The sequence below is a fragment of the Arvicola amphibius genome, chromosome 2, assembly GCF_903992535.2.
Source record: "Arvicola amphibius chromosome 2, mArvAmp1.2, whole genome shotgun sequence".
In the NCBI taxonomy this organism is placed as follows: domain Eukaryota; kingdom Metazoa; phylum Chordata; class Mammalia; order Rodentia; family Cricetidae; genus Arvicola; species Arvicola amphibius.
This window is the reverse complement of record NC_052048.2, coordinates 133,437,029-133,464,624: the sequence shown is the minus strand read 5'-3', so window position 1 is coordinate 133,464,624 and position 27,596 is coordinate 133,437,029. Positions and strand designations below refer to the sequence as shown.

The 27,596-nt window shown below is 40.2% G+C and overlaps 1 protein-coding gene across 9 annotated transcripts in view; it reads left to right on the top strand.

Moving 5' to 3' along the window:
- Ncoa1 (nuclear receptor coactivator 1) overlaps positions 1-27,238 on the top strand; it is a 236,686-nt gene extending 209,448 nt beyond the window's left edge. For 6 of the 9 annotated variants that reach the window (XM_038318461.2, XM_038318466.1, XM_038318465.1 and 3 more), the window contains 5 exons: positions 2,171-2,573; positions 9,607-9,781; positions 14,279-14,462; positions 20,887-20,976; positions 24,915-27,238. In XM_038318461.2, coding sequence (XP_038174389.1) covers positions 2,171-2,573; positions 9,607-9,781; positions 14,279-14,462; positions 20,887-20,976; positions 24,915-25,085 — 1,023 coding nt within the window. In that variant the 3' untranslated portion in view covers positions 25,086-27,238. Of the gene's footprint in view, positions 1-2,170; positions 2,574-9,606; positions 9,782-14,278; positions 14,463-20,886; positions 20,977-24,773; positions 24,831-24,914 lie in introns of all 9 variants that reach the window. The other 3 variants (XM_038318463.1, XM_038318464.1, XM_038318462.2) reach the window with 3 other exon arrangements.
- The last annotated feature ends 358 nt before the right edge of the window (positions 27,239-27,596 follow it).

The following is a 27,596-nucleotide window of genomic DNA, read 5'->3' as shown; positions in this document are numbered from 1 at the left end:
TTGTAAGGAAACAAAACCCCACTTTAGCAATTCACATGATTTCTGTCAGAAAACCATGTTTCAGGGTTTTGCAAAGTGGACAACATCTAGTTGGCAGATTTCATTTTAAGGGATATATATACATATATATATATATGCATGCTTCAATCAGATCCTCTGTCTGAAATGATATCTTCTGAAGAAGGCTTTATTGATATGCCAGGCTGCTTTTCATGTGAGAACTGAAAAGTGATTTCAGCCTAATTCACCACCTCTTTCCTCATCCATAATCGTGTAGCTATTAAGCCACTTATGATAATGCCTAGAGTATTATTATGCTGCATAATGATATAAAATAGCTGTTTCCATTTACTTCTGCTGATGATCTTATTTCTAGTTAATTATTTTCTTTTTAAATGATAATTTGTTAGGCACTGAATCTTCCAATTTGTAGTTTTCCACATTTTAATGGCATTTATAAGTTTTCCTAAGCATAAAGGTAATACCTATTTATTATAAATAATTTGAGAACTACAGAAAAGAATAATAAAGAAAATCAGCATCACTTTCAATCATACTTTATTCATTTAAACAGAGTGCAGCAGTAAAGACAAGGAACGAGGAAGAAGACTGAGACTCTGTAGAGAAACACAAAAGTGCATTAGAAATGGAGGACTCACTGTGTTAGGGTGAACTCAGTCTCACTGTGTTAGGGTGAACTCATAGTCTAGCTGTGTTAGGATGAACTTATAGGCTGTGCTAGGGTGAACTCATAGGCTGTGTTAGGGTGAACTCATAGGCTGTGTTAGGGTGAACTCATAGGCTGTGTTAGGATGAACTCATAGGCTGTGCTAGGATGAACTCATAGGCTGTGCTAGGGTGAACTCATCAAGCACTACTTGGCCTCCCCTTGTTGAGGTGCTCATGTGTCTCAGCAGTGTTCTTGTCCAGCATCATGGAAGTAGTTAACATTTACTATGGGGTTTCTTATGTAGTTCTTTTTGAGATTCATTTTTGAATTTGTGTTTAAACAGCTAATAGATATTATCTTAGCATTTATTAATTACTTGTGGCCTATAAAAATATACTAGGGGGCTGGAGAAATAGCTCAGCAGTTTAGAGCACTGACTGCTCTTGCAAAGAACCCTGGTTTGGTTCTCAGCACCTACCTGGTAGCTCACAACCACCTGTAACTCCAGTTCAAGGGGATCTGACACACTCTTCAGACCTCAGCAAGCTCCTGCATGCATGTGGTACACACATAAAAAACATTTTTAAAAAATAGAATATACTTGATTTATTTTTTCCCTATGATTTTACTTAAGGAATCCTTACTTTCCCTTGTAGCCTGATGGTTGCTACATTTTACTTTGCTCCAAGCTACCAGGCTTTATCCTATAAGCTTTCTAGGATAGGTACATGATTGTAATAATTTTAATAAGTAAGACATTTTTTCTTTTTTTTCCAGTTTATTTATTTTTTATTAAAATTGCCATCTCCTCCCCTCCTCCTCCCCCTTCCCTCCCCTCCCCTCCACCCACACCCCCACTCCCTCCCTCTTGAGGCCAAACAGCCATTAGGGTTCTCTACACTATGTTGAGACCAAGGTCCTCCCAACTCCCCCCAGGTCCAGGAAGGTGAGCAACCGAACTGACAAGGCTCACACAGAGCCCGTCCATGTTGTAGAGACCAAGCCCATCGCCATTTTTCTTGATACGGGAAAGATGGAAGAACAGAATGGTACAAATACAGAACACTGCAGTTGATAGAGGAGCAGGTTGTTGCCCTGAGGGCTCAACAAGATGCTTTTGTTTTCTTTTTTCCATCCTTTTCTTCTCTAATTTTTATTTTATTTTATGTTTTATTTACTTTTGGGGAGTCTACAGGTGTGGAGGGCAGATGTGGATGTGGAATGACTGGGAAATAAGTGGGGTTGGAGTACATGATATAAAATACCCAAAGATTCAATAAAAAATATGTTTTAAAAAATAAATCATCAGCCGGGCGGTGGTGGCGCATGTCTTTAATCCCAGCAGAGGCAGGCAGATCTCTGAGTTCGAGGCCAGCCTGGTCTACAAGAGCTAGTTCCAGGACAGGCTACAGGGAAACCCTGTCTCGAAAAAACCAAAAATAAATAAATAAATAAATAAATCATCAACTTTTTTAAAAAAGATATTTGCCTTCTTTGTAGCCACCTTTGAATGCTCAGATGTTGGCTCAGCGTCAACGGGAATTGTACAGTCAACAGCATCGACAGAGACAGATTATACAGCAGCAAAGAGCCATGCTCATGAGGCACCAAAGTTTTGGGAACAACATCCCTCCTTCATCTGGACTGCCAGTTCAAATGGGGAACCCCCGTCTTCCTCAGGGTGCTCCACAGCAGTTCCCCTACCCACCAAACTATGGTACAAATCCAGGAACCCCACCTGCTTCTACCAGCCCTTTTTCTCAACTGGCAGCAAATCCTGAGGCATCCTTGGCCACCCGCAGCAGCATGGTGAACAGAGGCATGGCAGGAAACATGGGAGGACAGTTTGGCACTGGCATCAATCCTCAGATGCAGCAGAATGTCTTCCAGTATCCAGGATCAGGTACGCGATTCTCACCTGTAGTTGCAGGTCCTGCTTTGCATTTGCCCTGACTTTGGGGCGTGTGCTGGAGAGGAAAGATTTAAGTGGTAAAGTCAGGAAAGGCGGCAGGCTCAATATCATTGAATGGTTGTGTGGTTTCAGACTTTTCTAAGCTTGGTTGCTGACATTAATAAATTTGGGAACTATAAAACTTTTGACATTTTATGCACAAAGCAAACTCACTGTTCTCTCCTGGATCCTATGACATCTATCCAAACAAAGTCCTCAGCTGGCAGGTTTTAGTGCATTAACTCAGTCACTGGATGATTTTGTTTTGATAGTTTATATAGGAATAACCAATATTTACCAAGTATCTCAGACTTCTTATTGATGATACCACTTTTAACTAAATAAGTTGTAACTTCCTCCAGAATGAATATTCTGATTTATAGAAGTTTTTTTCTTTTTTGCTTTCATTGTTTTGTACTCTTTATCCTAGACAATGATCCTTTTTATTTTTATTACTTTGAGATTCTAAAAGGCAGTAGTGATAATACATACTTGATTAATCTATCACGTATCAAGTTTAATGACTAATTCCTGAAAAAGAGAAAACCTTTGATTATATACGTGAACTAAACATGAATTTTAAGGCTGCCTAGAAAAGAATCCCAATAAAAAGCAACTCATGGACATGTGTAGGCAGCATGTGCCCCAGCATCTGAGCTTTATCTGGCACCTACATTTTTCTTTCTTCCAGACCAGCTTTTGGCTTTTTGTTTGTTTTTTTTTAAACAAAACAAAACAAAAAAAAACCTTTACAAAACATAACTTTTCTTTGTAAAGTCAGCATTTATAATATAAGGGAAGCCTAGAAGGTGGATGCACTTGCAAACTGAAGTGAAACGGCAGCCCTCGGTTCTTGGACGATCCGCTTCAAAAGAATACTATAAATTTGTTACTTTTCGAATAACAATGTTTCAAGATGAAGTGTTTCATCTCTGCTCTCTAGACTGTAGAAGTGCTCCGTGTGACAGCAGTCAACTCACAGTGCTTTGAAACCAGGTTTTAAATTGGTGGAATCCAAGTTCCAGAGAAGCTCAACCTTTTTCAGATCTTTCCAGAAAGGAAGATGGAAGTGAGGGATTGCAGGGGAGTACAGGGAATGGCAGGAGGAGATCAGGGCAAGAGAGCAGGGAGGAAGAGAGAGTTGGAAGTGGGGGGAAGGAAGTAGTTTATTGCATTTTAAGGAAACACAGATGCAAGGGCTTTTCAACTATGTTTTATGCTTCTATTTCTGTTGCCAGTAAATTTGACACAACTGAGACCAGAGTTACAACTCTCCCTCAGATTCTTTATTGGCCAAGTTTTTCTTTCTGCTGGATTCTAGATAATAACAGTGTCAGCGTAGGTTAGTCCCATGCTGGTAGGAGAAGTTGAGGGTTGGGAGCTATGCATGTGAAACGGCAGAGAGTGCAGGGCTTCTGCATCTTTCACTCTGTTTTGCTTTGAATTTATAAACTACTTTTTAAAATCCCCTTTTAAAATAATTATAAAACTGAGGTCAGGGGTCTAAAGAGATGGCTCAGTGGTTAAGGGCACTAGCTACTCTTGCAGAGGATCCAGGTTTGGTTCCCACTGGCACATGGTATACATGTATACATGCAGGCAAACACTCATAAACATAAAGTAAAAGAAATCTTTTTTTTATTGTAGGTGTTAAGATTAAAAGGTTAGCACTAAAACAACAAAAACAAAGGCAACCATTCTAACAAACATACTGTATGGAGCAGGAAGAAACAGCAAAACATGGTAATGGGGGCTGAAGATTTAGCACAGTTGGTAATAGTATGCATGAGGCCATAGTACTATGCAAACCAGGCATGGTGATACATACCTGTAGTCCTAACACTTGGAAGGTGGAAGCAGGATCAGAAGGTCAAAGTTGTCTTTAACCACACGTCCCTTACAAAGCCTGTCTGGGTTAAGACCCTGTCTCAAAAAAAAAAAATGCAATGTACTTGGATTTTCTAATTTATGTATTTTTAACTCTGTAGAATAATGTATCTTTTCTCCGCCATAGAATAATGTATCTTTCTCCTCCAGGATTACCTTTTTCTCTCACATATAAAATTAACAATGCAGCCGGGCGGTGGTGGCGCACACCTTTAATACCAGCACTCGGGAGGCAGAGGCAGGCGGATTTCTGAGTTTGAGGCCAGCCTGGTCTACAAGAGCTAGTTCCAGGACAGGCTCTAGAAACTACAGGGAAACCCTGTCTCGAAAAACAAAAAAAAAAAAAAAAAAAAAAAAAAAAAGAAAATAAAATTAACAATGCAACAAATACAAATATTTTAAGACTGCAAGTACCCAGCACTCAGGAGACAGAGGCAGATGGATCTCTGTGAGTTTGAGGCCACCCTGCTCTACAAAGTGTGTTTCAGGACAGTCAGAGCTGTTACACAGAGAAACTTTGTCTCAGAAAAAAAAAAAAACCTGTATGCAAAGAAAAATTTAAATGTAGAATTCATGCAGAAATCATCCACGTAAAAGTGAAAATGATGTCAAATGCAACAATTACCCGCAAGAATCATAAATGAAAGAAAAATTTCTCCATACAATCTAAGTCCAAGTTATTTTCCAGAGTTTGAGTTACATATAGATAAAGAATACATAGCTTTATTTATATCAGGTTTTTGAAAATAATTAAGCATTAAGTGAAATAAAGTTTAGAAACTATACACATTAGTTTTCACAGAAAATTTGAAGTATTTTTAAAATTATAGCCTGTGAAAATATAAAGTGAGTAAATTAAGTACATCTCTAGACAGATTAACCACGTGGCAGCTCACAACTATATGTAACTCTAGCTCCAGGAGATCTGAGGCTCTCTTCTACCCTCTACAGGCACCAGGCATGTTCATGGTGCATATACATACATACAGACACTATATATATATATATATATATATATATATATACATATATATATGCATAAAAATAAATCTTTTTTTAAAAAAAATAAACATGAGTTTCTGAGGAGGACTTGAATGAATTATATTATATTAAATTATTATGAGCTGCTTATGGTATTCTTTTCTTTTCTAGATTTTTATAACTTTGTCTTTAAAGCCTTTAGCTATGGTATACATTTTCTTAGTGAAACAAGTATAAAAAATAAAAACAGTACTAGCATAATCCAACCATTAAAAGAAACACTTTTTAAGGGCTTCTAGTTTAACGTAAGGTAGAGTAGCCAGGGCCATGTTTATTCTTCAATGTGAAAGCAACAATATCAGAAATAAACAGGAAACAGCAGCTGTAGTGGTTGGCAGACTGTGGAAACAGCAGTTGTAGGGATTGGCAGACTGGATACAGCAATTGTAGGGGTTGGCAGACTGTGGATACAGCAGTTGTAGGGGTTGGCAGACTGTGGCAACAGCAGTTGTAGGGGTTGGCAGACTGGATACAGCAGTTCTAGGGCTTGGCAGACTGGAAACAGCAGTTGTAGGGGTTGGCAGACTATGGATACAGCAGTTGTAGAGGTTGGCAAGACTGTGGATACAGCAGTTGTAGGTGTTGGCAGACTGTGGAAACAGCAGTTGTAGGGATTGGCAGACTGGATACAGCAATTGTAGGGGTTGGCAGACTGTGGATACAGCAGTTGTAGGGATTGGCAGACTGTGGAAACAGCAGTTGTAGGGGTTGGCAGACTGGATACAGCAGTTGTAGGGGTTGGCAGACTGGATACAGCAGTTGTAGGGGTTGGCAGACTGTGGAAACAGCAGTTGTAAGGGTTGGCAGACTGTGCAGTAGAGCAGAGTCCAGCTCAAGAGCCTGGGAAAGCCAGTTCTGCACAGAGGGTTTCAAATGACTTCAGTGTGTGCGCATGTGTACATGCATGAACGCACACATGCACACAGAACAGGGCCAGACAGCAAACTTGAAGATTAGAAAGAATAGTATTCAAAGTTCATACAGGGCCACTTTGTCTTCTAGCCAGCCTGAAAATACTCATAATTGATGTTTTGCCTCAGTAATGGGGCAAAATAAGTCCCAACCCAAGCCTCATTCTTGATTTCTCTAGGTACAAGACCCTAAAAGAGCTAAGGTTTTTATATAGGCTAACCATGGCTCAAATAGTAAGCTCAGAAACACTTGATTATTTGACTTTTAAAAATCCAGCTCTTATAAAGGTAGAATTTAGATTATCTGAAGTTTGACTTTTAAAACCATCAGGCATGCAAAAAAAAAAAAAAAAAGGAAAATGTAGTCTGTAACAATGAGAAAAATTAGCCATCAAACCCAACGCAGACTATTTGAGAAGACAAGGGGACCAGAAAGAGAGGGGACAAGAAAGTACAATGACAGAGGTGAATAATATCAAAGCATATTATATACATATGTAAAAATGTCATAGTGTGATCTATTATTTATATAATTCATACATACTAATAAAAACCATACAGATATTAGAATGATTAGAAATATTAGTGTTCCAAATAGGAACTTTAAGAACTTAGAAGCTATGAATGTGTTCTGTGTGTTTATTAAATTATTTTTTTTCTTTTTTCTTTTTTTGGTTTTTCGAGACAGGGTTTCTCTGCAGCTTTTTTTTTTAGAGCCTGTCCTGGAACTAGCTCTTGTAGACCAGGCTGGCCTCGAACTCACAGAGATCCGCCTGCCTCTGCCTCCCAAGTGCTGGGATTAAAGGCGTGCGCCACCACCGCCCGGCTGTGTTTATTAAATTAGAAGGAAGCTTGAGCATATTAAATAGATGTGTGCATAATATCAGTAAAATAGAAATCAAACTTACAGAGGAGGATAGCTGAAAAATATAGTAGATGGGGTGAAAAGCTGATTAAAAAATACATAAAAACGACAGTGAAAGCTATTCAAGATGAAAGAAGAGTGCATATGTGTGGTAGTGGCGCACACCTTTAATCCCAGCACTCAGGGGCAGAAGCAGGTGGACTTCAGTGATTTAAGGCCAGCCTGGTCTACATGGTGAGTTCCAGAACAGCCAGGACTATACAGAGAGGCTTTGTCTCAAAAATCTAATTGTGATAAGGCATGGAGATACGACTCAGCAGTTAAGAGCACCTGGCTACTCTTCCAGAGGATCTGGGTTTGAGTCCCAGCACCCACAACTGTCAGTATCTCCAGTCCCTGGAGATCTGACACCTTCTGGCATTCACGGATATTGCATGCATGTGGTGCACAGACACACATGCAGGCAAAACATCCATGTACATAAAAATAATAAATAAAATGCTCAAAATTTTTAAGAAAAGCAGAGTAAAAAAAATCCTGATGGGCTGGAAAGATGGCTTAGCAGTTAAGAGCACTGACTGCTCTTCCAGAGGACCTGAGTTCAATTCCCAGCAACTTTGTGTGGCTCCCAGCCATCTGTAGTGGGATCTGATGCCCTCTTCTGAATAGAGTGCATGCAGATAGAGCATCATAGATAGAGTAAATAAATAAAATCTTTTTTAAAAAATTTCCTGATAATTCATTTGAAATTGATCCTATAATACATTGTAATTTAAAATTTCAACATGGTTTTTTAGCAAAATTGATAACATCTTACATTATACATTCTAATGTATATAGAGACTTATAGGGACTAGAGTAACCAAAACAGTTTTATATAGGAAAGACAAATTAGACAACTACCTAATTTCAAAGGTTTTACACACACACACACACACAGAGAGAGAGAGAGAGAGAGAGAGAGAGAGAGAGAGAGAGAGAGAGAGAGATCACAAGAACAGAATAAGAAGCCTAAAAATAAACTCCTAGTTTATATCATTTGCTTTTAAGATAGTTGTACGGATATTTGTTAATAAGCATGTTTCTGATTTTAAAAAGGAATGAGCCCTGAGCTGACAAATGCTATACGGAATGATTGACTCCCAAAAGTACGTGCTAAATGAAAGAAGCCAGACACAAAAGGCCAGATGCGATATGTATGATGATATCCCTACGAAGTCTACAGATTTAGCTCCATTGGAAGAATGCTTGTCTGTATTGCAGCAGCCCTGGGTTTCATCTTTATATGGTTGCATAAACACTTATAATCTCAGCATTTCAAAAGGTAGAAACAAGAAAGCCAGAAGTTCAAGGTCATCCTTGACTCCGTAACAAGTTCAAGGCCAGCCTGGAATTCTTCAGACCCTGTCTCGAAAACAAACAAAAACCAGTTTATATAGAGACACAATGCAGATCACTGTTTGCATGAGAGCGGGAATTATCTGTTACAGACACAGGGAAATCAGGTGTGATGCAGAAGCCTAAACTGCTCTGTGATAACGCCTGCACAACTCTGTACATTCACTAGCGTCATTGAGTTTTGTATATCCCATGGTGACATTTGTGTTTATAAATAAAGCTTTTTTAAAGGGGGGAAAGGGAAGCAGAGCACACAAAGAAGCCTAGGAAGGAGTGGCCAATGGCTTTCTGATGGTTTGTCCTTTTACAAGTAGGTTTTTCTTGCCTGATTATTTTCCTATCTCACATTATTTTTATTAGACAAGTAATCTACTATGTATGTTTATTCTTTTTGCATCTGAAAGTTTTTATTAGCACAAAAAGAACAGAAAGAGATCAAATATAGCCCTGCTGTACAAATCAATATCTCAGCAACTAAAAACCCTTCTTCCAAACTTTGTGTTTATTTATCTACTTGTACTAGGATTTCCTAACATATTTTAAAAGACCACTTTTCCTTAATTTTTCCTCTGTTAAAGAAGGCACTTTTTATTTTATTTTTTATTTTTTTTTTATTTTTTATTTTTTGGATTTTCAAGACCAGGTTTCCCTGTAGTTTTTGGTGCCTGTCCTGGAACTAGCTCTTGTAGACCAGGCTGGCTTCAAACTCACAGAGATTCGCCTGCCTCTGCCTCCAAGGTGCTGGGATTAAAGGTGTGCACCACCACCACCCAGCCAGAGAAGGCATTTCTAAATAAATTATAGCAGGTGCTTTTTATTATTATCTTATTATGTTGATACATGCATAGTGTATTTACATCGATTAATATGTGTTAATTTTCAGGACTGGTTCCCCAAGGTGAGGCCAACTTTGCCCCATCTCTAAGCCCTGGAAGCTCCATGGTGCCGATGCCAATCCCTCCTCCTCAGAGCTCTCTGCTCCAACAAACTCCACCCTCTTCTGGGTACCAGTCACCAGACATGAAGGCCTGGCAGCAAGGAACAATGGGAAACAACAAGTAAGGGAATAATTTTTCTGTATGAGCATCCCTGGCGCGCTGCTGCTCATAAGAGAAGCCATACTTCTTGAGGTGACTGTATGTTCACAATCCAGTGGTGTGCTAGAAAGAACCAAGTTTTGTTATCAGCCAAGGAAAATGGGACTGTCAAATGCTTGAATATCAACTCACCATTTAGGTCAATTTGTGTATTTACAGTATGAGGATCTAGTAGCCTCTGGCCTTTTTACCCTAGTCCTTACACACCTGAAGGATGTGGCCCACACTTTTCTAGGACAGATGTACAGTAGATACATTTTTTTCAAAGGGAGTATATTTTATTATCTCATTAGGTACAGAAAAAAATCAAACTTGATATCCACAGTCAGTTCTCCATAAACTATGATTGTAAGAAAATTATTTTATTGAAAATAGAGTAGAAAATTTCTTAAAGCCACACTAGTAAAACGCTGGCATTCATTTGAGCAGAGGGGCTCATAGCCTCACTCTCCTCAGAGTATTGAAAATCTCATATGGCAACCAGCATTCTCGAGGCTTCCTGAGTTACTCTGCCTCACCTCTTCGTGCATGTCTGGATTTTTAGTGGCCTCATCTTACCCGTTTAGCTTATAAAATTACCTCACTAAAGTTTTTTTTTTTTTTAATTCTGAACTTTTCACACATCACTTGATTTTATAAGGATTTTAATTTGGTTGTGTCTTGGTTCTGATGACAGGGAAGCCATTTAGTCTGACAACATAATAAGTAAGGCAGTTAAAGTTGAAAACATAAAACCATATTCTCTTAAAGTTCATGGAAAGGTGAGAGAGGAAATCTTTTGTAAAAGAACTGTGTGGCTCACAGTAAAGACTGTGTATAAATTGGATGGGAGTGGAGCCATCTCTGAAACATGCAAGAAGAATTTAGCCTCCTAATGTGTTCTAATCCCAACTTCCTAAACTCGCTTGTGATTCCCTGCCCCCCATTCTAACTGCTCCCTTCTGTGCATACAGCTACTTTGTCCAGCTCTGTCTGCCGCACACAGCAACACTCTAATGAAACCTAATGACGGCTGCTCCATACTGCAGGCATCTCTGTATTTAATTTAAATGTGTTAGTGGCTAGCAGTATAGCTCAGCAGTGGAGTTCTTGCTTAGATATATATAAGGTAGATTTCCTAGAAACAGAAAGAAAGGACAGAGAGTGGGGAGGAAGTAAAGAAAAAAGAAGAGAATGAAGAAAGAACGATTGGGAAAAAGTTATGCTGACAGGTTCTAACCTGTTCCTCTGTTCCACCTTACAGTTAAATTCTTTAAAAGACTGTGCTCTGTTCACCTCTTCTTCTCCCACGCCCTGTCGAGCCAGTCAGGCACATCTTACCACTACACCAAAATGTTCTTGCCAAGGTAGTTGGTGTCCTCCATATTGTCAGTGGCATTTGACGATGTACTTTCTTCTTTTTTTTTTTTAAGTTATTTTCTTCTTTTGGATTTTGGAACATCTCTCCTGCTCTCTCACTCTTGGTGACTTTCCTCCTTATCTTCTCTTGCCGGAGTCTATCATTTGCTAGATCATTTTCTTGGCCTTCATCATGCAAGCCCAGGAATTCGTCCTAGACCTCTTTCTCATAACTACTGTGTTCCCTTGGTTGTAACATCCAACCTTTTTTTTTTTTCTTGTTTGTTTTGAACTTGCTGTGTAGACCAGGCTGACTTCAAACTATCCACCTGTCTCTGCCTCCCTAGTGTTGAGATTAATGGTGTACACCACCAATGCCTAGCGTAACATCCAATCTAAAGGCAAGCGTTGTGACAAACCTGTGATCTCAGTACTTGGAAAGTAAAGGCAGGAGGATTGGAGTTCAGGTTGTAATTCGTTGCCTAGTGAATACAAGGCCAACAAGAGCTGCATGATACCCTGCCGCTAAAAAGCCATGAGTGTTGAGGCTAGAGGAATCACTGTCTGGCTGTCTGTTGCAGAGTGAGTGGGTTGCTTGTTTGTCCCGGCCACCCAGCTAGCTTAGCCCTGAAATAACCACACAGAAATTGTATTCATTAAAACACTGCTTAGTCCATTAGCTTTAGTTTCTTATTGGCTAATTCTTACATCTTAATTTAACCCATTTCTATTAATCTGTATATGGCCACGTGGCAGTGGCTTACAGGGAAAGATTCAGCATGTCTATCTCTGGTGGCTCCATGGTGGCTCCCTCCTATTCTGCCTTTCTTCCTCCCAGCATTCAGTTCTGTCTTCCCCACCTACCTAAGTTCTGCCCTATCAACTAGGCCAAGGCAGTTTCTTTATTTCATTATCCAATGAAAGCAACACATGGACAGAAGGACCTCCTACACCAGCTGTCAGTAAAGTTCTTGCCTTACAAACACAAGGACCCAAGGTTGAACTCCAGAAACCACATTAAAACGCTGGGCATAGTGGCACATTTTCATAACCCAAGACTGGAGGATCCCTGGAGCTCCCTGACCAGCCATGCTAGTCTAACTGGTGAGCTTCAGGCCAAGGAAGTAGATTATAATCCTGAAGAGGACACCTAGCTGACATGACAAAAACGTGTTTGTGTTTTCAGTCACCCCATCTCTCTCTCCTTCTAGTCTTACTGTGGCAAGTGTCTATATGCCTATACTTATTACGGTCAAGTTTTAATGTGCCCTGAATACCATATGTCCACCTGCCTGACATCTACACTTAGAAATCTAAAGATATCACAAGCCTAACATGACAAAGCTAAGCTGATATTCTTCCTAAAACCTGTTATTCTGCTTTTCTTTGTCTTAATACATGACAATTCCATTATTCTAGTTGCCCAGAAGAAAAATGTTTCTGTTTTCCACATCTCACATCAAATAAATCAACAAATTATATCATTGCCCCACTTAACTACTGCATTTAACATACTATAAGGCAAAATACTATCACTTTTTTCCTGAGACAAAAGACAGATGCCTCCTGTCTCAGCTATAGCCAGAGTTCCAAGGCAAGATGTCAGAACTCTAATAGTTACAACAAACCTATGTGTCCTGGAACAGAACTGTGTCTCAATGTAACACTTTGCTGTGTGGAAAGTTCCAATGCTCAGGACTACTGGAAAGGCCACATCCTGTTGTTGTTTCTTATTGTGTCTTAGTCTTACTTAAACAAGGACCTCTTTGGTTGTTTCTAACCTATGGCATCTTTGGGACCCACTCAAGATTAGTGTCTTCATCTTCCTCTTTCTTTCCTGTGTTGAAGGGTTGACAGATAAGCAGTGCTCCCTAAGTAAACAGTGATCGTTGCCATGAGGTGGACAGGAGTGCAAGGTGCATGAAAATTGGGCTTGAGGTGCCAGTGAACCTAGCTGACCTAGAACAGAGATTAAGGCCACAGGGAGTCCTATCTTCTTCCTTTGATGGAAGAAAGTAAAATGGAATTAAGAACATCTAAAAGAACATAAAGTATAGTTTCAAGTGTAAATGGAAAGAAAATTAAGCCCTAAGCCTTTTTCAGTACAACTGCAGTATCACTGCAGTGCTTAGCACTTATGCGTGTGTTAACTTAGAGAGTGTCACTCCCCACAGAGATGACTTGTGTACCAATTGACAGAAGAACACTAAAGCGAATGTTCTCGTCAGAAAGCAAACATAGATTAATAGATGTATTTAGTACCTTTAGTTGTGGGAACACTGCCTAACAAGCATGCATACTGTGCAGACATTAAAGGTTCATAGATCCATTATTGACTGGTCCTGAAGGCATATAATTTTCAGTGTTTTATAATTAACTTGGGGAGGAAATTGCTACTTTTCTTCAGACATGATGAATAGACTTTTTTTGGCTTGTTGATTTCAGTGTGATTGCCTTAATGGACTGAAGCTATAAATGTCATGGTGTCCTACTTATCACTAAAGAGCTAAGGAATAAATAAGTAACAATGGGGAAATTGTTCTGGGAATCAGTTTTACCAGAAATAACAATTGAGTAATAATCAAAATATTTGGTATTTTTAGATCTTATAAAAGACAATTTTTACACTATTTTCTTTTAGACGTATACATTTGTGTCATTGAGAATTTTCAAGTTTTAATATAAATTTCCAATTTGAATTTACTTGGAATTTATTCCAAATTATTTTAACTACTAAAACACTTATCTTAAATTTGAAATCTTTGGAATAGCAGCAACCCAGAACCTGACCATGAAGAAGGAAGGAAGTCAGTAAAATAAGCCATCTGGAAGATAGCTGCCCTTCTATGTAGCTTCCTAAGAAAAGATCTGAAATTTATCTGTGTTCATCTCTGAGGAAAGAACTCAACATGAGCCCTCTTTATTATTAAACCCATTTGGACAGAATTCAGAATATGCCTGAATTAAGGTCTACTTTATTATATAAGATAGAAGAACTTTACACATATTTAAAAATACAAAATATTTTATTTGGAATTCTATCTAGTGAAAAAAATCCAGTCTCATTAACCCCATGTTCTTGAACAGTACATGTAATCTGAATTATTTTTGAGTTAACAGTGTATTCAGTCAAGCTGTCCAGAACCAGCCCGCACCTGCACAGCCAGGAGTGTACAACAACATGAGCATCACCGTATCCATGGCAGGTGGAAATGCGAATGTTCAGAACTTGAATCCAATGATGGGCCAGATGCAGATGAGCTCTTTGCAGATGCCAGGGATGACTACTGTGTGCTCTGAGCAGGTAAGCAGCATGGCTGGCACCCTTGCTACACGGTGGTTATCACCCAAGCAGAGTCAGGTGTGCCGGCGATTACCAGCAGAACTGTGCTTCTTCTCACCAGTGCTCGTCCTTCACAGATAGAAAGGATGCTCAGTGCTTAGACACGGCTGCTCTGCCAGAGGACCAGGACTTGATTCCCAGCACCCACATGGTGACTCGCAACCATCTGTAACTCCATTTCCAAAGGATCCGACACCCTCCTCTAGCCTCTACATGTATGTGGTGCATAGACATACATATAAGCAAAACACCCATACACATAAAAATTAAAAAATAAGATATAATGGACAGAGGAATGGCTCAATGGGTAAAGGTGCTTGCTGGCCAGCTCTGACTACCTGAGTTCAATCCCTGGGACCCTAGGTACACACATGGTAGAAGGAGAGAACTGATTCTTGCAAGTTATCCTCTGACCCCTCCCCTCCACACATACACAAACTTTGATAAACTTTATAAGGTAGATTTTAGTCTCTCAAGATTGTAGTATTTTCACTTATTGCAAAGTAGTTCATTGGTTCAAAATACCCCTGTATATTCTGAATACATTTTCTTTTATTTGATGCAACATTTTAATTAATTTCTTGAGAATTTTGTATAATTTATTTTGGTTATATTCACCTTCTACCTCCCTACCCCGCCCAACTTGTGCTGACCACATACTTCTGATGTGGGACCATCTAGCAGAGTTTGGTCCACCTACCAGAGGTCAAACTCTTTAAAAAATTGTTTCTCCCTCCCCACAGGACATCAGCTGTCAACAGGTCTTCAGTTAGAGAAGGGGGCTTAGGAGCTAGATTGCTAGAGTATTTCCCACCTTCATCTTGTATATGAGCATAGTGGGCTGTCCTGTCAGGAGCCCTTCCCAACCTCTGGCTTTTAGTCTTTCCCTCTCCTCTTCAGAGCCTCAAGGCCAAGGAGGTTACTACTCCACTGACACTATTCTCTGGACAACTTTTTATGCACAAAGATAGTTCCATGGAACATATATATTAAATTGTTGAGTGAACATATGGGCAATGAATCCATCAAATAATAGAACAGAACAACTACATAAGAGGTAAACCTCTAGAGCTGAGTATGATACATGCCATTAGTTCCAGCATTCATAAGCAAAGGTTGATGGATCTCCATGAATTTGACACCAGCCTGGTCTGCATAGTAAGTTCTCTAGAGCTCTGTCAGAAAGAAAGAAAGAGAGAGAGGGAGGGAGGGAGGGAGGGAGGGAATGAGGGAGGGGAGAGAGAGAGAGAGAGAGAGAGAGAGAGAGAGAGAGAGAGAGAGAGAGAGAGAGAGAGAGAGAAAGAAAGAAAGAAAGAAAGAAACTCCTATAGGATTATTTGTGTATTTATGCATGTCAGATGAAGTCAGTATGTACACATATTTGGCCCGGTCAGGAAAGTTGTTGTGGAGAACTTGCCTTTAAAAATAAAAACAAACAAACAGAGCTGAAGCTAGCCTGATATCCTGGTCAGCAGGGGAGAATGAATATGAATATTGAAAAGCCAGATGTGGTGACACACACTTATAATCCTAGGACTCAAAAGGCTGAGGAAGAAGGATTGCCAGGAGCTCAAGGCTAGCCTGATCTACATAGCAAGTACCAGGCTGGCTAGGTCTACACAAGCAAGACCCTGTCACCAAAAAACAAAATAAAACAAAAAATGTTTAAATAAAAGTCAAGAAAGAATAAGAATTTAGGGCTAGGGTAGAATGTGTGCCTAACATGTGAGAGTCTGGAGTCAGTCCCCAGCAAAGTCAGAACAAAACAGGAGACAATGTGGATTAAAAAGAATATTCCGGATTGGTTAGTAAAGTAAAACCTAGGCAGAAATAGAGGGTGAACGGCTAATGAACATTACTGGGATATTTATATTATAGTTAGGGCAGAATTTATGTGATAGGCCTCTTGTTGGATAATGTATACTAGCCACACATTTGGAGTTTATTCTTGAGCCTCCTGCACATTTCTAGGTGACAGTGATTAAACTGAAAATTAGAATAACTGCCTAGAGTGAGTACTTACATCATTCATATTAGCCACCACAAAGTAGATTATGAACTAAAGTGTTGGCATGAAGCCATTGCTTACAGAAAGTTATATTTAAATATAGCATACACACACACACACACACACACACACATATACTAGCTATCTTTTATATAGATTATATAGATTTCCTTTTTTAAAATCCCTGTTTCCTAGAAATTACATAGTAAACCTAAGGAAAGAGAACCCAATAATTTAATGATCTGTATCATTTTGTTTATTCATTTTGAGATAAGGCCCAGGCTAGCCTACATCTGACTGTGTGAATAAGGATGGCTGAACTCCAGCTCCCCTTCCTGTACCTCCCAAGCACTGGGTGCTTCCATATCCAGCTTGTGGTCTGTGTCTTGTAGCAAAATAAAGGCACAAAATTGACTTATTTTTATCTTTGTTACTATTCAGTTATGAGGATTATTCACTGTATCTATTAGAGTAAAACAAAATATAATGAATTTTTTGGTGTTTTTGTTTTTTGAGACAAGGTGTCTCTGTGTAGCCATGATTGTCTTGGGACTCACTCTGTGAACCAGTCTGGCCTTAAACTCACAGAGATCTGCCTGCCTCTGCCTTCTTAGTACTGGTATTAAAGTACTGGTGCCACCCCTGCCCAACCAAAATAAAATGAATTGGGTAAAAATATATTTACCAGGTGCTCCTTATATAGTTGGATCTTGCCTTTTTGTTCAATTCAACAGTTTTTGCCTTTTAATTAGACTGGTATACAGTCCATGTATGTTTACTGTGGTTATTAATATCACTGAATTTTTTTGTTTTGTTTTTTTGAGACAAGGTCTCGCTATATAGCCTTGCCAGGCCTGGAACTCACTATGTAAACCATCCTGTTATTGAACTCGTAGAGATTCACCTGTCTCTGCCTCTAGGTTAAAGGCTTATACCACTATGCCCCATTGTATGGTTGGGTTTAAATAGCCCATCTGACTTGTTTTTGCTTTGTCCTCTTTTTGCCTTTTTATGTGTATGATGTCATATATAGTATAAGAATCTTGCAGCTGTGTATTTCCATATTCCTTTCCTATACTATTATTTATGTTGTATCTACATACGCTCTATATGCCTCACTATATTGTTGGTATTTTTCTTCAAACAGCAACTGTTTTTAAATTGTAAGTATTTTTCTGTATTTGCCCATGTAGTTATGAGGTTCAGTTTGCTTTGTTCTTTGTGTAAATCCAGTTTATATCTGGTATAATTCCCTTCTTCCTACAGTGTTTATCCTGGTGCAGCTCGGCTGCTGATGCTTTTGACTTTCTATGTCTAAAAAGGTCTTGTTTCTGCTTCATGTTTGGAAGTACTCTCCCTGAGTCCCCGTGTCTTTATAAATTCTGATGAGGGCTTTGTCTCCACTGTCATTTTATTCTCTTGGTAATGGAGTTTAAGAAATTTGATTGTGAAATGCTTTTCTTTGTTTCTTATTCTTGGGGCTTATTTTGATTCTTGGTCCATGAATTTTCATCAAATTTAGGAAATGTGAGTCATTCATAAAATTTTTTTATTTGACACTAACCCTCCCCTCCAGCCACACTTGTAGTAGTTATTTGAAGGGATCCCCATCATTCACTGATGCCCTGGGGCAGAAGGTAGGGGTGATTTTAGCCTGAAGTTCAGTCACTTACACATGCGCGCGCCCACGCACACACACACACACACACACACACACACACGGTGGGTGGGTCATATATCCCAGGCTGACCTCAGTCTCACTACTCAGCCAAGGATGACCTTGAACTTCTAATCTTCATGCCTCTTCAAATATTATGATTACAGGTATGTGCCACCACATCTGTTTTTTTTAATGCAGTGCTGGGTATTGAATCCAAGGATCATGTACACTAGCAAGCACTCTTTCATCTGAGCTACATCTCCAGGCCCCTGTGTGTTCGTTTTAAATACTTTCTACTTCCATAGCTTAAGGTTCACTAATTTTTTTCATTGTCTAACATGTTAATTTTTTCCATTGTGGTTTTCATCTCAAACATTTCAATATCTAGATGTTATATGTGAATCTTTTTACTATTTCAGATCGATGGCATGTCTTTCATCCTTCCTCTGCTTTTTAAGTTGTTGGATCAGCTCTACCCCCAATTGTATATAGGCTCTGAGGATGGAACTCAGTCATCAGGCTTGTGCAGCAAGCACTTTACCTGTTGAGTCATCTCGTTACATGTGTTCTATGAACAACTGAGTCATCTTGTTACATGTGTTCTATGAACAACTGAGTCATCTCATTACATGTGTTAATATGTGTTCTATGAACAACTGAGTCATCTTGCCAGCTCTCTTTCTTTCTTGAGTGAGCCAGGTTTTTAATTTGTTCATTTCTTGATTGTGAAGGATTCTTCAGTTACATCCTTGCATAAGATTCTTTGCCACAAGCCTTAACCACTGTACAACTACAGCAACCATTTTTCAGGGTTTCCCCTCAATCATTTTGCAGAAGCTTACCTGATAGGGGTAGCTTTTTGTTGCCATCAACCTTACTTAGGTTGATTTGGTGCTCAGCACAAAGGGCCTCCACCAACTTGATATATGTTGGCTCATCACAATTGGATGCAAGTATACAGAGATGGGTTTGGTTCTTTTCTGAAGCTTTAGAAACTTCACAATTTATGTGTAGACCATTGTAGATGTCATTAGCCCCTCCTGTAGTCAGTGTTAACACCCATCGCACCTCTACTGGCAATGCTTCCTTGGGTATGGCAGTGAGTTCTATGAGAAGCTGAATCTTGAGCACTCTGAGACTCTACCTTTGTAGGAGCTGGTGATGGCAAAGTAAGAGCTCTTCTTGCTTCTTGAACAAAGGGAATGCAATTATTACAGCTATCTTAAATCAGTCTATCACCTAAACAGTAAATCACCTGAACTGTTTGGGAATTGATTTCAGGTTCATTGGCTTTCATTTTCATTGTGGTTCATAATTATGTTATTTATATGACTGGTAATTTTTCTGTTGAACACAAAAGTATGAAATTTACCATTTATATTCTTTTTTAAAGATATGTTTATTTATTATGCATACAGTGTGCTGCCTGCAAGCTAGCAGAGGGCACCAGGATGCATTCCAGACTATTGGGAGCCACCATGTGGTTGTTGGGAATTGAACTCAGGACGTCTGGAAGAGCAGCCAGTGCTCTTAACCTCTGAGCCATCTCTCCAGCCTCTCTTACTTATATCCCTATAAGTATTTTTGATCTTTGCTATGAGAAATGATTTGGTTCCCTGGAAGTAATTTGAGTCTTTCGGGTCTTTTTATTTGATGGGACAAAAGTAGTATTCATTCTATATCCAATTTTGCTTTTGTAGTAAGGATCTACTGTGTTTCCTGCTACCTCCTGAATCTGACATTTTTCCACTCTGGCTGTTGAAATGGAGACCTGGTCCCAGTCCTGTGTGTTCTTTTGGAATTATCCCATGTCATTTTTTCAGGCAGCTCTTTCCTCTGCATTTTGAGCCACAGACTAGAGGACCTTGAACATTTCTAGACCTGTCTCTTTGCACTTTTCTCCTTTGACATTCTGCTCTGTGGGTTCCAGCAGCCGCTTAACTCAAAGATGCACTCCAGGAATAGAAAACTGTTACAAGAGTGAGTTCCCAGTAGTTTCCCAGATCATGGAGATCAGTGCCCTGCATTGCCTTTGTCTGGTATCTTAAATGCCTTTGTTTCTTACTCTAATTTTTTGGTAGATTCAGACAATGGTATAAATATGATCGTTGCTACTGATTCTTTTTTTGAGATTTATTTTATTTTTAGGTATGTATGTATATTCATGTGTACATGCGTGCAGGTGCATGTACCCCATATAAGTACAATTGCCTGCAGAAGCCAGAGGCATTGGATTCCCCTGAAGCTGGAGTCGGACATGGGCTGAACCACTTGTTAAGAACCAAAGTCAGACCCTCTGCAGGAGTAGCACACCACTTCTCCAGCCCTTTGCTGACTGAGATGGTGAATCAGCTTGAGTGTGTGTCTGTGAGAGGAGAGAGAGACAAGGAAATTAAGACAGACTGAGTCAAAGATACAGAGAAAAAGAATTTTCTATTTATTCAAGTGTCAAATATTAGAATATACAGAAAAGTTTTTAACGCAATGACGTTCACAGGTAAAGACTCCAAGTAACCAGCTAGGTCAGAAACAGGGCAGCACCAGCTCCATCCTCACAGTCTTCACCCATGAGGGAGCCTGTCTGACTATCAATGACAATGTGGTAAATTGGTTAGGTTAGCAGTCCTCTGAGTACTTCTCCGTCCGTTTTTCATTGAAGATGTGGTTTGCAGCTTAAACAACTAGCTTATGATTTGGTCTTTTATTTATTTTAATAGATGAATGATCCAGCACTGAGACACACAGGCCTCTACTGCAACCAGCTCTCATCCACTGACCTTCTCAAAACAGAAGCAGATGGAAACCAGGTCAGTAAGACAGAAAGCCCTAGTGCAGAACTGGCAGAGGCACTCTGGATACATGGAGGACATCACCTAGCATGTGGCTGAGAGCATAATCCCGGAAGTTTACCCTTGTCGGCTTGGCACTGTGGGGATTTTACAGAAATCTCTTGAGCCTCTGTGTAACTACCAGGATGCTTGCTTACAGGGCGTTGAGAGGGTTAAATGAGATAAGCTTTGAAGGATTTAACCAGCTCTTGTGTCAGATAGTGGAGTCACGTGTGACTAAACAATGCTAGAAGTCTGCAGATCAAAAAGGTTGTAATCAAAGATCTCAACATAGCCAATAAATTAAGGCAAAGCAGCATCTGCTGGGTATCGCACCTCCTTAGCAGGGTGTTTCTGAGCAGCACAAATAGCAAGGTGGTCTCTTCTGTACTGGCAGAAATTTGGGCATGGGGTTAATCCACTTTGGCAACTTATTTAGTCTTTGATCTTTTAATATTAGCATAGGTATCATAGTACAAGTCATAAAATATGTACATCACTGTAACATTTATGATTTGCAGGGCACTGTGCTCCCCACTGTGAGCTTTATCTCATTTAACCCTCCAGTGTAACTCTGTGGAGGCTGCAGTCCTTTCCTTCACAGATGAAGAAGTGGAACCTGAGCATCTTTAACTGTGCATTATTCACACAGCTGGGGAGGTTCAGACCCAGATCTTCCCAATACAAAGTCTTCTCAGGGCCTCTTTTAACATGCAACACAGATGCATGCACAGAAATTTTCATGTCACCAAAGGAGCTCCTGCAACAAAAGAAGGCCGACTACCAAGTGCATGCTATAAATAACAAAACCAAGCATTCATGGGAAGAAGAAACGGGGATGGCATACAGCTCAGTGGTAGGACTCTGTCTGCCTCGTGGAAGGTTCTGCGCTTCATCCCAGCCCTGGAAACAGACGAGTAGAGCTAGGATGGTTAGAGAACGCTGACACGGGAGGTGGAGATGGGCTCAGGAGGTGGAGCAGTTCTCAGGCCATGTGAAGGACAAAAGAATGACAGCTGTCATGGCATTTCATTTGTATTTTAATAAATAAAGCTTGCCTGAAGATCAGAAGAGTAAAACAGCCCCACTGGCCAGCCTGACAGACCAGGCAGCAATGACACAGATCTGTAATCCCAGTAGTCACACTAGCTTGCCATAGACACCAGGCGGCAGTGATGCACACCTTTAATCCCAGAACTAGACAGGATTATAAAATGGGAGGAGACAGCTCTCACTCTCAGTCTCATTCTGAGGTTTCCTGGAGGCAGGATCACCATTTTGGACTGAGGTTGAGGTAAGAGCCAGTGGCTGCTTTGCTTTTCTAGCCTTCAGGTTGGACCCCAATTTCTGTCTCTGACTTCATATTAATCGTGCTTCAGACAGTTGCTGGGAGCCAGAGGCAGGGGAATAGTAGTATCTTCACATAGTTATAGGAAGCCAGTCTATTGAGAATTTAAAACTTTGTAATAAGAAATCACAGGAATCAAGAATTATAGTAGATGGCACCAAACGCCTAGATGACTTGACTCCTGAGTTAAGGAATCATGCTCTGTCCTGTAGACAAAGTCATCCCTGAGGGAAACCACTGAGAGCACGCTAGTTTGGCTCTATCCTTGGCTGGAAGAGGTGAAGAAAGGCTTTCTGGGGGATAAGAATGGGAAAGGGGAGTCAGGAGGTTGTGTCTAGACGCTGAGCTGTATTAAGGACATCTGAGTGCTGTGAGGTTAAAGAAAATTTTTAAATGGGCATTCTGTGATGGATATATGGAAGACAGTCTTCATCACTAGAAAATGGAAGTCACCCTTAGAGACACATGTCCCAGGAGGTATGACAAACTACTTAATGGAGCACAAGCACGTTTTAAGGTCCTAGATTCATCAGACAATGCTTGAATTAAAGTCAACCGTGTGCTGGGAACTCAGAGGGTCTGGTGCTGAGTTCTCCATCCTTTCCAGACACCTTTAGGTCTTCACGTGCCTGACTGGGCAGAGGTGGCAGTTTGAAAGTCCCTTGAGATCTGGTCTCAGGCATCCTCATTTTAGGTAACAGTTCTAAGTGGATAACATGAGCTTTGGAGTCTGACTTAATCTTTATAATGTTTTTATATTTATGATTTTATGTACTCTTTTAAAATATTCTTTTCAAAGAACCAATATTTTCTCTCTAGTTTGTTTTATGGTTCCTCTCTTTATCAAGATTGTTTTAAAATACTTAGGGAAGAAAAAACCACCTTAGGTGTTTTCCATCCCAATATTTCATACTTAGAAACAAATAAGCATACAATTTTCTGTGTTGACTTTAAAAACTCAGTGCCTAAAAAGCATCATTGTTTGTGCTCACATGAAGGCCAGTGGCTCAATCTTCTTTTCATTGTAGTCAATCATGGTATCTCTTGTTATCCCCTCATTTCTGTGTTTGCCAAATAGAAACTGGAACGTGAGTTAGCTAGAACTATAGAGATTGGTACACAGGGAGGAAGAACCACAAAGGAGTCCCAGGGTCCAGCTGTGGGAGGCCAGACAGGAGAGAGAAAGGGACACAGAGTAAAGAAGCAGGAAGTGGGCTGGGAGGCTGCTGTGAGAAAAGAAGGCCCCTGGGTCTGAAGGAAAAAAGAAGATAGGAATGGTAGCTTCAGAGCACACCATGGAAGAACATGAAACCAAAGACGGTGTGTGGTAGATTCATGAGCAAGAACTCAAACAAGGAGTCCTGGGAGCACACAGCAGAGCCAGAGGCAGTCTGCTGAGAAGCAGGTGAAAGAGGACCAGAAAAGGAGGAATGCTAGCCTAACTGAAGGTTCCAGGGCTGTCTTCTTCCAGAGAGGAAGTGGAGTGGGCAAGCAAAAAGATTAAGAATAAGTGACCACAGGCCAGCCTGACACAGAAACTTGACGGTTGGGACATTGGCCATTTGCCCAATGAAGGTGATGGAAAACAGCTTGTATTCCGCAGAGGATAGAAAATTTTTTCAGAAAAGCTAGAGATAAATGACAAAAAAAAAAGCTATCACTAGCTTAAATCCTTTACAACCTATTAAACATGAAGCACATTTGCCAAAATTTATAGTCACCTTAGAAAGCATTTCTATTCCTCCTCTGGAGCATTCGGAAGTGTGGCCTTCTAATCAGTTCTATAGACAATGTTTAAAATAAGGCTAGTGGGGAGGACTACTACCTGGCTTTGCTTTCCAGTAGGGGATGCCAGAACTATGCAGCTTTAGACACTTTTAAGGAATAAATTTATTACCACTGGAAGTAATGGGGAAATTCATACTGTTCTCAGCTAATGTTTATTGTTATTTTTAGCTCGCATGTTTAAGGAAATTGCTATGAGGGAAAACCAAATACCAACTTTCTCTGCTAACATTTGTTGTAACTATGAAGCCACTATGTGAAGGCGCTGTATACAGTTTACTGTACTAGTCATCTGGATGATGCCAGCGGTGCCAGTGTTGGTGTAGAGTGTGATGGTTTTATTTTGCTAATACTAGGTTAAAGCTCTTATTTCTCAGTAACATAAAAAGGTCTTTTTCTACTAAAGTCATCCATAGAATGATTTTGAACTAGTTTTCCAATTACCATGTTATTTTTAAAAGCCACTGCTGTATCCACAAACTCTAAACTGGGTTTTCCCCAGCCTTGGTAATATTAGAGAACACACACTGAGTGTAGATGGCAACCCTGTAGGAGGCGTGACCGTTCCAGTTTTGGTTTTATTTTTAAGTGTGAACTTTCCAGAACCCTGAGCAAAATGAGTGCAGCGATTTTCTTTTTGTAGGACAAGAAGACAGAAGAGTTCTTCTCTGTGGTGACTACAGACTAGAGGAATGCTCTAGTGAGTTCCCACTTCAAGTAGTACCACTCATAAGCCGGGGGGGCAAGCCCTTCTGTCTAAACACATCTTTTATTTGTGTTCCAGCAGGTGCAACAGGTTCAGGTGTTTGCTGACGTCCAGTGTACAGTGAATCTGGTAGGCGGGGACCCTTACCTGAACCAGCCTGGTCCACTGGGAACTCAAAAACCCACATCAGGACCACAGACCCCCCAGGCCCAGCAGAAGAGCCTCCTTCAGCAGCTACTGACTGAATAACCACTTTTAAAGGAATGTGAAGTTTAAATAATAGACATGCAGAGATATACAAATATATTATATATTTTTCTGAGATTTTTGATATCTCAATCTGCAGCCATTCTTCAGGTCGTAGCATTTGGAGCAAAAAATAAATAAAAATTTTAAAAAAAGTTCATTTTTGCTGGGAGATTGAGAGATGGTTTTACTTTCTTTGTAAAGGCCTTGGATATTGAAAAGAATAACAAGGCAGAACAGTTGGACAATCTTATTTCTTGAGCCAAAAGTTAATTATTCTTATTTTTATAATCAGTCATTGGCTTCTTTTCTGGATGAAGGCTTTTGGAGGGAAACCAAAATAACAAGTTCCAAGGGGAGATGAAGCCCTGCCTCACCGGCTCAACCCTGTCCCTGCCCTGGAAGAAGAGCCCATGGGGCTTTGCCTGTCTGTCCACCAGAGGCTGTCAAGTTCCTCCCACCAACAGCCACCCCTCCCCGACCCCAGGCAGCTCGTGTGTACAATCAGCTTCTCCAAGCAACTCTGTCTGTTGGCATCAAGAGAATATTTTGCTTCTACATATGCACCCCTTCTCCTTTTTATAAAGATGGATTGAAACCAAGATGCCTCCAGGAAAGAGGATGAAATGAGTATATTCACTGAGGAATCCAAAAAATGCAGTTTGGGGGAAAATGCAATAATTTTTGTTGAGATGGGTGAAAGACAAGAACCGAGTTCTATCAATTATTGTAGATAAAATTTTCTGATTAAGTCTGCGAGGGAAAGCAGCCTGTTCTTTCTGCTTTTACTATGTTAACAGCGAGGTAGCTAAAGTTATTTAAAATAAAATTAAATTTATGATCCGAGTAGCTTATTTTTTCCTTAAATCTCACTGTAAATATATTTTGATTTCTTGTAGAAATTGATTTTGTTCTGTTTAATTTTATGCTTTGATCATCTTGGTTTTTTTAAATTTGTGTGTGAAGTATAATGTTGATTGATTACAATTACACTTCGCTAGTAATTTCATTATCCCAGTGACTGTGAAGCCATGTATGGATTTACTTTGGGACTCACCAAAGTGGCAGTGCCAGAAGGAGCTATTCTAGCTGAGCTAGGGCAGACCACCCCCAGGGTGTCGCAGGCCGCTTGTAGGAAGGGAAATCAGAGCTTGCTCAAAGAAAATCTGCTTTTTCTGTCTCAGAATGACTTTGGGAATTTGAATTTCCATCAGTGCAAATATAAGTTTCTCTGTTCTGCTCTGAGGCTAATTGGTACCATGTTTTCCCGTTGTCTTGTTACTCTGCCACATCCCGTCTCACCCTGGCCCCGAGAAAGGGGGCAGTGAACTGACTCTAGTGCTAGAAGTTCTGCCACAGGCAGGAGAGCTTGAGCAAGGCGTCGCGAGAGAGGCCAAGGGAGCCCTCCAGCACTAACCTTGATCTGCACCTGTGGGCCTGCGGACGACAATACTGACCTTCTGCACCAGCTCCCTCTGCTCACAGAGCAGAGGAAAGGCCATAAGAACCAATGCAGATGAGGAGCATGGACTCAAGACTTCAAGGAAGAAGCCATTTCCCCAGGTCCTTCCTTCTGCATCTCACCACCCCTAATTTCAAATAACTCCATTGAACAGCATCTATTCAGAAACTACAGCATTTTGAAAATGGTGGAAGGGCTCATGTGGTAGCAACTATGAAACAAATAGGACCCTCAGTTGCAAACATTATCTTTTTTTTAGTTTTTCAGAAAATGCATCCCTGATCTCATTCATTTCCAGCTTGAAAGCCCAGCCATATTACTCTAGTTCCTCCCAAACTGCTCTAGGAGGTCGTTTCCATTGTTTGTGATAAGCGTGCAGACTTCAGGAAGTTAACCTCTAACTTCAGCATTCCAGATGAAGTTTCCTGACTCAGTGCTTTTGCATCAGGACCTAGAAGAGAAAAGCAGTAAGGAAAATTGGAGATGCTAACGTCCTCCCCCCATCCCCACTGCACCTTAAAGTATGCATGTCACCTTCGAGGTTTTATAATTGCACTGTTTGTTTTATGTATGTACAGATTAAAATTATTGCTACATTTGAGGAAAATAAAATTGCTTGCTTCTATGTAATTCCTGTCACTCCACAGGAAATTGACTTTTCCAGCTACTGAATAGAATTTGTTTAACAACCTCATGAGCTGCCTCTTCATTTATGCAGGGGTGGAGATGGGTGGGGTGGGGGGTGATTGATGACTCTAGAAAAATTGCCAAAGCCCAGATGATTTCCAATACTAAAGGTCAGTAAAAAAGAAAGGATTGCTATGGCCAGAAATCACTAAAGTCTCTGTAAAAGCAGTGATTAGGGGCTTTGAGGAAATGCCAGTTTAGCTGGGCCATTTGTCTGATACATAAACTCTGTTGTGTCTGAGGCTAGGATACTGTCCAGGCAACTCTAAAGAACCATGGAACAGCATGCCTCTCTCAATGTGCTGATACAGATGTGGAATTTTACTTGAGGATACTGTTTCAGTGTGATAATGCATTTTGTAAAA